Source organism: Hypomesus nipponensis, chromosome 12, assembly GCF_054491055.1.
Source record: "Hypomesus nipponensis isolate SF chromosome 12, ASM5449105v1, whole genome shotgun sequence".
In the NCBI taxonomy this organism is placed as follows: Eukaryota; Metazoa; Chordata; class Actinopteri; order Osmeriformes; family Osmeridae; genus Hypomesus; species Hypomesus nipponensis.
Window position 1 is genome coordinate 13,323,131 of NC_140372.1, and position 11,224 is coordinate 13,334,354.

Below are 11,224 nucleotides of genomic sequence, written 5' to 3' on the forward strand. Positions count from 1 at the left end.
GTAGAAACAAGAGACGATGCACCTACGTATGCTTGTGACGCTCACGTGGTGTTGGGAATGTTAAGTAAATGAGGAATTCATCAAGCTGAATATGAATATCTCCTTAAAATGTCAATTCTTAACCTCTATGTGTCTAATAATCATGCTCATAACAACATACCAGTCAGATATTTGAGTCTCAATTCCATCTTTATTATTTTAATTTGAAAAGAGTGACTTGTAAAAAACGACTGTATTTTTTTTTTCTCTACAATGATCAGCATCAGGGGAAACACAAAATAAAATTCTATGACATAAAATAGAACATTCGAGACACAATCTAGAACAGACATGGCCACAGACTGAGAGGGCTCCCCTGACGCCCAAAGTGCAATGAGGAGACAAACACTTTGAAGTACCATGGTTACCGTCACCAGGGAAGACAAACGTCAGCGCGTCTTGTCGGAGACTGTAGAAATGGTCCCCAAAAGGTGGGTAGACAGACTTAAGGGGGTTGGTTTGAATGTAAGACATTAAGCCACACAGTCCAGCAAGGCGCTGCATCAATGAGTCCGAACTTTGGTCAAGAGCATCTGATTGTACAATAGTCTTTAGCCCGTCATGACGTCCAGGCTATGTCCTTGGTTCGACAGTCTTTGGTCCAATAGCGGTCAAAGCTGCATCTTTGGTGTGACAGCCGAGACATCATATTTCCTGCTAACCTCTCCCCTTGCTCTCGAGGAAACTGAAAAACATTGTCTTTCTCTCAACCGACATTGCAGCATGTTCATCTCATCGCACTCATGCTTGACATTAACAGTCGATTTCTCTGTGGCGCTCGGATCTCGACACCATTCATTAAGGGGCTCCCTAAGTGGTATCAGGTACGCAGCAGAGGCATAAAAACATACAGATTGGGCAGCAAAGCACGGCAGCAAGCACACTGTAATACTGCATTGTCAATGATACGATCTCACCAAACAGCTCACACACACTACTGGCAGACTGCACTCGAGCGTAGAGCGCGACGACATCGCCGCCTGACCGATAACCGTCATATCGACGGCCGGTTCGAGATCTCTCCTGGTCCGGTTCTAGACCCACGGAGCGTCTCTCATGGCTATGATCGAGTACCCTTTGAGAGACGGATCCATCGTTTGACTGAGACTGACCTACACACGCGTGCATGCTGACCATCCCGAGGTTTCCCTTCAAACATGGAACAATTCTGGAACCGTGCGAGGAGGGTTACAAACGGAGAGCGAACAAACGGGGGGAACCAAGCTGGCGTCGTGGTGAGGCGGTGTTCTGGGTGGTGTGGTGTCGGCGATAGGGTGTGGGTGGAGTGGCGTGGTGTTGTGTTGGTGGTACTGGCGCTAACAGTGGATGAGACGCTAAACTGTGACATCAGGGAACCTGGACGTGCGATCCACACACGAGGGAGGGAGAGAAACAGAGAGGGAGAGCAGTGAGAGAGAAGGGGCGTGGGGAGAGGGGGAGGTGGTTGGACAGAGACGGAGAGACACATCCAGTTGAGGTGAGCAGGAGAGGGAGGGCGGGGGGGGGGGGGGGAGGCAGTCCCGTGCAGTCATGGAAGGAGGAGGGACTCTTCGACCCCCCGTGATGGGAACCATCTTCACCTAGGGATGGGAGGCAAGGGAGGGGCACCACGATCCTTTTTACCTGAGCCTAGAGGACACACAGACACAGGGACATTACATGTCGTCATTTAGCAGACGCTCTTATCCAGAGTGACTTACAGCAAGTACAGGGACATTCCCCCCCGAGACAAGTAGGGTGAAGTGCCTTGCCCAAAGGACACACCGTCATTTTGCGCAGCCGGGAATCGAACAGGCAACCTTCTGATTACTAGCCCGATTCCCTAACCGCTTAGCTACCCTGACTCCAGTTGAGTCTTGTTCCAGTGTAACTGACCTACAACTCCTGACCCCTAGACTGGTAGGCTTTTGGACAGGCACTGACAGAAGTGCCTCAATATAAATATTGTATATACATGACATATGTTGCCATGTTACCATCACTAAGGAGACTAAAGCTACTCACTGTCTTACCCTGCTGTCTTACAGTACGGTGTGCTGAGAGTAGGACAGGACTTGTGTGGGTAGCGATTTTTGGGGGTCTTTCTAACGTTTTTATTGATACTTCACCGTTGACATACATCTAAAACGTTTCTTTGTCATTTCTTGGTACATGTCTTCTGTGTGCTTTCTTTAAAAAAGGTACATGTGATACAGTAACATGGTAACTAGGTAAAAACACTGGTGTATTCTTAAAAGCACTCCATTCAATCCTCGTTTAAAAGTGCATCAAATGAATTTTTCAGAATACCACACAGCGTTTAAAGGGGCCGTGAAAGGGTGCACATTTCAATACGAAGACGTCTTTAAAAGATCATGTAGACTGAGAGGGCTAGCGATGGGGTTAGGACAGGGGCTCACCTCTGCTGTCGGCCTTGGCCAGCTTGCTGGGGTAGGTCTTCTGGCTGGGTACGTAGGCCTCAGGCGGGGGCAGCTCAGACAGGGCGTGGAAGCTGAAGCGGGCCTCCCAGTCATCTGACACAGTTGCATGACACCACATTAGCACAACAGCAGACACAAGGCCACCGGCGGCCATTTTGGGTCAGTGGCCCCCTCACGGGGGTGCATGGTGCAATGGTGGCACGGTTTTGTTTGAGGGTACCGCGATGGGTGGGGCGGCTCACCTTTGGAATGGTGGGAGCCCTGGAAGCCGTTGCCCATTGGGGGCGGTGGGGGGGGCAGCCCACCAGAGACGGACCTGTCAGGGGGAAGGGGGGGCCTGGGCCCCCCGCGGGGGGGGTCTCCACCCGGTCGACCAGGAGGGGGGGTGGGGATTGCCGGTGACCTCACGTTGCTCCCGCTACGACCTCCCGAAGGAGGAGGAGGGGGGAGTGGGCCTGTGGGAGGAAGTGACGTCATCAAGAATTTAGCCAATCACGTTACAGTTGGAAAGCACGGACGAGGACGTCACAGACACCTCGAATGAGCCGGAGATAACTGCCTCTTTTTCCCCAGTCTGGCCCGTGCTGTAATTGGTTAACGCCAGAAGACGAGAGGGAGGAGACTTACCAGAGCGACCTGATTGGTTCCTCGCTGGTGGTCCCCCGCTTGGGGGTGGGGGCAGGGGCCCGGATCGACCCGGAGGGGGGCCGTGGGAGTTGAGTGACATGTTCCTCTGGGGTAGTCTGGGGGTGTGGTCATCTCCCCCAGCTGGGGAGGGGGGCAGGGGGGGCCCCGGTCTGCCAGGGGGGAGGGGGGAGGGCCACCACCAGAGGGGCGGCAGGAGGCAGGGGAGGGCGGTGGAGGGAATCCATCGCGGGGTATGGAGGGTCTGTGGCCCCCTTGGGGGCCTGGTGGGGGTGGGGGACGGTCATCTGAGGGCCTGCCGGGGGCGAGGGGGAGGGGGGGCCTTCCGCTGCTGGGGACCGAAGGGGGGGCCGGGAAGGAGGGCTTGGGCCCAGACGGAGCCCCTAGCGGAGGAGGGGGGAAGCCTCCATGTCGGCCAGGAGGGAGGCTGGGGGGCGGAGGGGCTGGGCTGGAGCTGGTGGGCCGGGGGGCCCCGGGGAGTGGAGGGGGGGCGCCTCTGCCCGGGAGGCTCTGGTTGGGTCGGGGGGTGTTGGGGACGGGAGGGGGGGGGCCGCCAGGGGTGTCGGGCCGGGAGGATGGGACCGATCGGCCTCTGGGGGTCGGGGGGGGCGCTGCTCCGGGGGCCGGGTGGGGCCCCGGGGAATCTGGGGGGGGCGGCTGACCCCCCTCCTCCCCCTCCAGCGGCCCGCGGCCCAGAGGAGCGCGCTCCCGGGGGGAGCATGGGGGGTCTGCTGCCTCCCGAATCTGGGAGGAGACACACACGCACACATCAAAACATGTCGACTGTGACGGTTACAAAGGCCACCCATATTCATCTCATCCCGAGCGGGGGGGAAAAACTTGAAACCAATCTTGACTGTGAAGTGGCCAAGGGGGGATGAGGTGGGGGGGGGGGGGGGGCCTGAGGGGGGGGGGGGGGGGTTTGAGGGGTGGCTGTCGCTTCAGGAAGCGAAACTTACCGTTGGCGTCTCTGGTTCCTGCCGACCTCAGCTTGGGCATCCCACCCTGGAAGAGGCCTCCAAGACCCCCGGGTGCACCTCCTCCAAACCCCCCTCCTCCTCCCCCTCCTCCTCCTCCGCCTCCTCCTCCGCCTCCTCCTCCCCCTCCTCCTCCTTTAGGCTCTGCAGAGAAAATAACATATAACATATCAGTGGCTCTCGGCCAGACTCACTGACTTAGCACGCGCGTTTTGAAATGACGCCCTTTCGAAGCGTTTCAAGACATGCGAATCCAGCAGGGACTCGAGGTGTGTTTTCATCCGCTCTGTCCGGCTGCAAACGTTCAGTCGAGTTCTCGAGAGCCAACTCCGCCTTCGAGACACTCTGCGACACCCTGCGCGACGGCGTACGACGACGCGAGGCCCTTGGGCCCCAGCAAGGGGGTGTGGTGACATCTGGCGACGTGACTCACTCGTGTCCAGTAAGGGTCCACTGCGGTCGTTGGTGACGGCCTTCTTCAGTCGAGCGCCTTTGGAGATGTCCGAGAGGAGGGCACTCCTCGTTTGCGCTTCGCCTCGGTTCAGACTGGGCTTTTCCGTGTTGGCCTGTGGCGCACACACACACATAAACGCACACAGTCAGAATCGAATGAACGTCGTGCCTGGTTTGGCCACAGTGTGGCGCAAATTGTTGCGCTCACTGTCCGAGGGAAAGAGCAGGAGAGCTAGGCTCCAGCATCATTCTGGTACATCATCAAGAAACATTGCCCTTTTAGTTGTTGCCGGGGATGAGAAGCAGTAGTGCGTGTGTGTGTGTGTGTGTGTGTGTGTCACGAGCAGGACTCACCACAGCGAAGGTGGGTGGGGGTGGGGGGGGCGGGGGTGGCGGGGGCGCGGGCATCTTGTCTGGTCAGTCTTCCTCTCTTCGATGTGTCCCCTCCTCTCTAGACCCCCCGAACACACAACACACAGCAGCCTGAGTAAACCGTCAGCCCCCCCCCCCCCAAACACAACATTAAAACGCACAGACACACTCGCCTCTCTATCCTACACACACACTCCCACACTCTGTCAGACAAACACACACACACACACACGTCTGTCAAATCTGAGGGCTGTGGGCACGAGCCTTGTGACACTCAACCATGTGTCACCGGGCCTGACACATTGAGCCCATCTTCCTGTGTGAACGCTAGGTCGGAGACGATTGGCGGACACGGGCTGGGTCTCTGGATACTTTACATACGAACAAAAAAAACTCCCACGAGGCACTTCCTGGTAGAGGAAGAGAGGAAGGAAACTCGGGAAGGAGAGAGGAAGGGGGCAGAGGGAGCAAGGGCGGAGCATGGAGAGATAGGTAGGGAAGGAGGGAGGAAGGGAGGAGCATGGAGAGATAGGTAGGGAAGGAGGGAGGAAGGGAGGAGCATGGAGAGATAGGTAGGGAAGGAGGGAGCAAGGGAGGAGCATGGAGAGATAGGTAGGGAAGGAGGGAGGAAGGGAGAAGCATGGAGAGATAGGTAGGGAAGGAGGGAGGAAGGGAGGAGCATGGAGAGATAGGTAGGGAAGGACGGAAGAAGGGAGGGAGGGGCAGAAGAATGGAAGAGGAAGAGGTGGAAAAGGAAGATGAAGAGGAGAACAGTTGAGGTGGAGGAAGGAGAGAGTGATTACACCTAGTTACCAGTAAACTACAGCTGCTCCACTGCCGCTTAAGCCCCTCCACTTCCTGTCAACGGTGTGAAACAGGAAGACAAGACTGAGCCCACAGTCATCCTGTCTCTGAACGCTACTGTCTCTCTTCCTCTCTCACACTTGCGCTCTCTCTCTCTCTCGCTCTCTCACAAACACACATTCTCCCTCTCTCTCTCTCACATGCATGCTCTCTCTTTTGCTTCCTCTTAACTGCACCTCTCTCTCCCCATGTCTCCCTCTCTCTAACTGTTCCTCTGTCAACCTTTTGTATCTCTCTCTGTATCTCTCAGCTTGCCTCTGAATCTCTCGACTCATCTTCATCCGTCTGTCTCTCTCCCTTCTTAGAACTTCTCTCTACTTCTCTCATGGCATGACCAGAATAGCATCCTCCTACACTGCCGCAGCCCCCCCCCCCCCCCCCCCACACACACACACACTCCATCCTAACCCTAACACTAGTACGCAGAATCTGTGTCCATAATTCCACCCCCCCCCCCGCCCCCCCAAAGCACACAGCCAGAAAAAAAGGCATGAGCTCATGAGATCAAGTCACTTGGCTGAAGTAAAACTCGTTTGAAACTTTTGCCGTGACTCCGATTCAGACATGCGTGTGTGTGTTAACACACTTCCCGTTACCAGGGGGACAACCCCCTGTCCACATCAGGTTTGGCGACGAATCCTGAAACTGGTTCTCTGACCACAAACACCAACAAAAACAACTTTATGTTCCCCGTGCTGCTCAAACCAGGAACCAAGGCCCCACACACTTTGCTTAGCTTAAATGTAACAGCACACACATAACGACACACACACACACACACACACACACACACGTACACACTCCAGGGTTGCCAAATGCTGCTTCAGCCACCCACAATGGACCCTTTCAGAAAATTGGACAAACAGGACACTAGGGCAGGAGAGGAGAGAAAGGTCATACCATAAGATGAGAAGGATTTGATCAAATCATTTAAAAAGAGGAAGAAAGAGAGAGAAAGAGAGTGACAGAGAGAGAGAGAGAGACAGAGACAGAGAGACAGAGACAGAGAGAGGAGCCAGAGTAGGGGGATCGGGGGAGACTCCTTGATGTGTCGGCATACGGTGGGGGCTGGAGACACACACACACACACACAGACACACACAGACAGACACACACACATGCTTTCGTTTAAATAGCCTCTTAAAGCCTACTCTTTCATCCTGACATCCGCCCTGGGTCTTTACACTAACGGCAGACACACACTGAAATTCTCACACACTTCACACAAACCACACACACAGATATAGTAACACACACACACACACACAAGACTGTACACTTAACATCCTCAATTTGAATTTGAGCAACTTAACTGTTGCAATCTACCCATGTTGTTCAGAGCCTATACCAGACAATAGATAACAGCATACATCTAAACTTCCCTTCTCTCAGAATGTTGACAGCACCATAAACCCTGCTTGAGTCTGAAGAGGGGACCGCCAGAGAAGTCAGAAACCCCCTTTTGGAAAGCAAATGGAAGTGGGTAGGAGAGCTGGCAACTGGGGAAACTGAGGAAGTGAAAGAGGGAGAGAGAGAGAAAGAAGAGGGGAGAAAGAGAGGGAGGAGAAGAAACAGAGTATTTTTTAGGCGATGGAGAAAGAGAGAAGGAGCGAACAAAAACAACACTGCCGTATATGTGTCCGCTCGGCAGAAACCAACCTTGCTGAGTGGCTGTCCTGACATCCTGTAGGTGAGGTCACACACACACACACACACACACACACACACGCACACACAGACTGCTGTGGTAGTGCTGAGTTTAGAGGAACCCTGTGTGCTCTCTGTAGTGGTCCTTTTCTAGGGAAGAGCAGAACTCCCCATCTCCAGTCCAATAACCACCTCCACTACCCTCTCCCCAGCCTCAAGTCCTCAAACCGCCTCCACTACCCTTTTTACAGTCTCTGACCACCCTTCACTACTCTCTTCCCGGCCTCTAGTCCTCTACCCACCTGTCATACCCTCCCCCCAGCCTCGAACCACCTCCACTACCGTCTCAGGTGCAGTTGAAATGACCTCTGTCTGTGGACCTCCTCGCTGCGTGTTCAGAGGACCCAGCTCGTTACTTTCCTTTTCTCTGCCCACACGTTCTGGCATCTCATACCTGACAAATATGTACTGCAATCTCTGAGATTGTTAAACAAGTGTTTAACTTGTTGTTGAGGGAGGTACATAGAGGTTTACAGGAAACACATTCAGATTCTTCCAAGCATTGCCTCACCTTTCTTAACCAGTCCATCTAGTCAACAACAGAGTCAAACATTGCACAAACTAAAGTTACGTTGCCCAACTAACCATAACAGACAACCGGCGCTGTCAAAAACACCGTAAACTATCGACTCACAGAACTTGTACTCAAGGCGCCGTTGACAGTTCAGGTTCTCTGGGAGGAAATCATTCTTCTGCAGAGCGACGAGACAAACGAGAAGATTGCGAGGGACCCAAGGAGAGCACGTTGAAACTATTTGGTGGAGAGTCACATTCGCTTCCTGAATGTGCCGTGGCTCCTGTCAGCCCTCTTCACGCGTTCCAGAAGCCTGCACTTCCACATTCACACCAGACCCTCCAGCCGGCTTTCACTTCCTCCTCTGAGAACGGGGGTTCCTGGGCAACAGAGACCCCTGATGGTGGGACCTGGTATTGCACCTCTCCACCACAGCAGGGGAGAGGGGGTACAGAGGGGATATAGAGAGGAGAGAAAGGGGAAGAATGAGGAGGAGAGAAAGGGGAGGGGATGGGGGAAGGACGCGAGTAGAGGAGGGGAAGAGGAGAGGAGGTCTTGAACGAGGGCTGTTGGTTAATAGGGGTGAACTCAAACGAGTGCCATTTCCTGTGAGGGGCGGAAGTGGGTGTACCACATCCTCTCCCTCCGCACGGCTTCCAGGCAGCCTTCCGGCTCCTTCTCAACATGTCCCTTTGCCCTCCGTTCTTCCTCAAAGTCATATTGGGAGGAACATGGCTTGAAGCATGGGTCCCGGAAAACCTTGGGGCCTAGTCGTTTCCCTTCCCTTCACTCATTGCCGCTGCAAAAGCCCCTCTTTTGAGAGAGGAGGAGGGCTGAAGGAGCTCCGACGAGGAGGAGCGCTTTGAGGTGCAGCCCCCCCCCCCCCACTCATCACCGCAACGGTCACATGACACACACCTAAGGTGCATCATCATCAGACATCTTTTGCCTCATTGTCTCTTGTGACTCACAAACGCAGCCATGACATGGGAAACAGGCGTGCGCACACACACGCACACACTTTCCTTCCTTCTCTCTATTTCTGTCCATCTTTCTTCCTCGTAATCAGCCCTCTTTCCTCGCGCTCGCCAAGTTGTGACAGAGCATTCGTACAAGTCATCCACAGAACAAGAGAGCTTTGTAGTGTCGGTAACTAGTCAGCAGCTTAGCCCGAGTTCGAAACACACCCTCAGGTTCTCACCTCACAAGCCGAGCCTTACTTCTACCATCATGTGCCAAAAGCTATGTAGACAGGATATGGAGACAACAACATCATATCTCTCTCTTTCTCACACACACACACACACACACACACACACACACACACACACACACACACACACACACACACACACTCTTACTTTCTCTCCTTTTCTCTCACACACACACACACAATATATTGTTTTCTATTTAATTGTATATGGCCATACTGTAGCCCTGCTTTTAGAATGCGAGCATAAGAGCGTGTGCTTGTTTGAGTGCCTGTGTCAGACAATGGAGTGAATACCAGTTTCATTCCATCCGACTGGTTACACACGTTGCAAAAGCGTTCCTTATCCATAGATCAGAACAACTATCTATGGATCTTTCCTCCTGTCCACCCGGACATTCCTGCTCCTAGAAAGTTGCTAGACCAGAGCGTTGATGACGGAGCTCCACTCCACCTCACCAAAAGCAGACCTACTGTACGATCAAACAAGCAAAACGGTCCTGTCTGAATGTTTCGGAACCCTTTTAGACTTGCCTCTGAGGCGGCGTAAACTGCAGGATAACCAATATTGTGTGGTGCGAGTTGACGTGACATGCTTGAGGTAGATACAAAAAGTTTTCATAATACATTTTTCTAAGTCAAGCTGAAACTTTCTCGGTTTCACGGGTAAATCTAGTTTTGTTCAAATTACGTTTTGCGGTGAATCAATCGTCCCATGCCGATAGTCACAATTATGCGGCCTATGTGCCATGTCACTTCTTGGTAGCCTTTAGGTCCACCAATGTCCAATATTAGGCCGACTCACTAAAAACGAGCCACTCCTTTGCAGTAAACACAACTTTGCTTCGTTCATTATTTCCGCTTCTCCATTCCCAGACGGTGACAACCGGACAGACAAGCAAACTTTGTAATAAACTAACTCAACTTACCGTCAAAATGATAAACAAGTGCGCCCTGTTCAATAAACCGACATCTCTCGAGATTTCTTGGATTTGTGTTCTAATCTGCCAAAGATGTTTGTCATGTCACTTGTGCGACGAGTCTCGTTGAAGCACACTCGTTTTGTAACCCCGTGGAGCTCCAAAGGGCTGAGGTTACTTGGTTTGGGTTCAGCTATTGCAGCATAAACAAGCACCGCCCACCTACGCGAGACCGTTCCCCTAAACGCACGGCCCCTATATTCAGACTATCGACAGAGAATTCCAGATGTGGATTTGAAGGTTTTTGGCAGCTGGGACGGACTGAGTGTACATAACAACCCAAAATACGAACACAAAGGCTACAAGTATTCTAGCCTTTGATGCAAAAAACATCCAATCTCGCAATTAGTCTGATGGACAACTTGCAGTGGATTATGCGTGCAAACATAATAAACAATAACAGTTAGGCTATATTGAATGCCGTCTTTCATTAGCTGGTAGGTCTTTAGGCTGTGTCTGGTGGTAGGCTACATTTATTTTAGGACTTCCAGTTTGGTTCTCTGTGAATCTCTGTGCGTTGTTCAGACAGAATCGCAACCTTAGACAGTTCAACCAGAGATAAACAAACCCATACTATACTGACAATTACAATTATATTTGGTCTGTTTAAAAAATGGTTTCATTTATCTGTCTCAGTATTTTGAGTTTGTCTATTAGGCCTAATTAATACAGTAATCTGCTGCCCTCTGCAGGACACTTGCCTTGGAGCGTAACTGAAATTAAACGGTAAGTGAAAGAGAGGGGTAAATCCTTTTGTGTAACTTCTCTCCTGAAGATGACCAAGAAAAGCATGGTGTGAGAGCAGGAGCTGAAGCAGAGCTTCCCTGGCTGCAGGTGAACACATAGCAGGCCTAGATGGGTTAGTTGAGAAGTTGATAGATGGAACACACATCTCAGTGATGTCACCTCCTAATGTCAGCTATCGCTCATGTTATTTTTGTTGACAGAAAAATACTTGACTTAAAAAATTAAAAACTAAATTATGCAATTATGTAATGAAAAGCAGAAGTACATCAACACTTACATACAATGTACAAGGATTC

The 11,224-nt window shown here is 52.3% G+C and overlaps 1 protein-coding gene across 1 annotated transcript; it reads right to left on the reverse strand.

Annotated features, from left to right (window-relative positions):
• Positions 1-170: 170 nt before the first annotated feature.
• Positions 171-10,248, reverse strand: LOC146261260 (WAS/WASL-interacting protein family member 1-like). Its single transcript, XM_084668426.1, is given in 10 exon segments — positions 171-1,668; positions 2,439-2,552; positions 2,702-2,914; positions 3,087-3,278; positions 3,281-3,710; positions 3,712-3,848; positions 4,064-4,225; positions 4,515-4,647; positions 4,889-4,985; positions 10,131-10,248. Coding segments are annotated over 9 exon segments (1,488 nt in total). The 5' UTR covers positions 4,943-4,985; positions 10,131-10,248; the 3' UTR covers positions 171-1,615.
• Between the last annotated feature and the right edge of the window lie 976 nt (positions 10,249-11,224).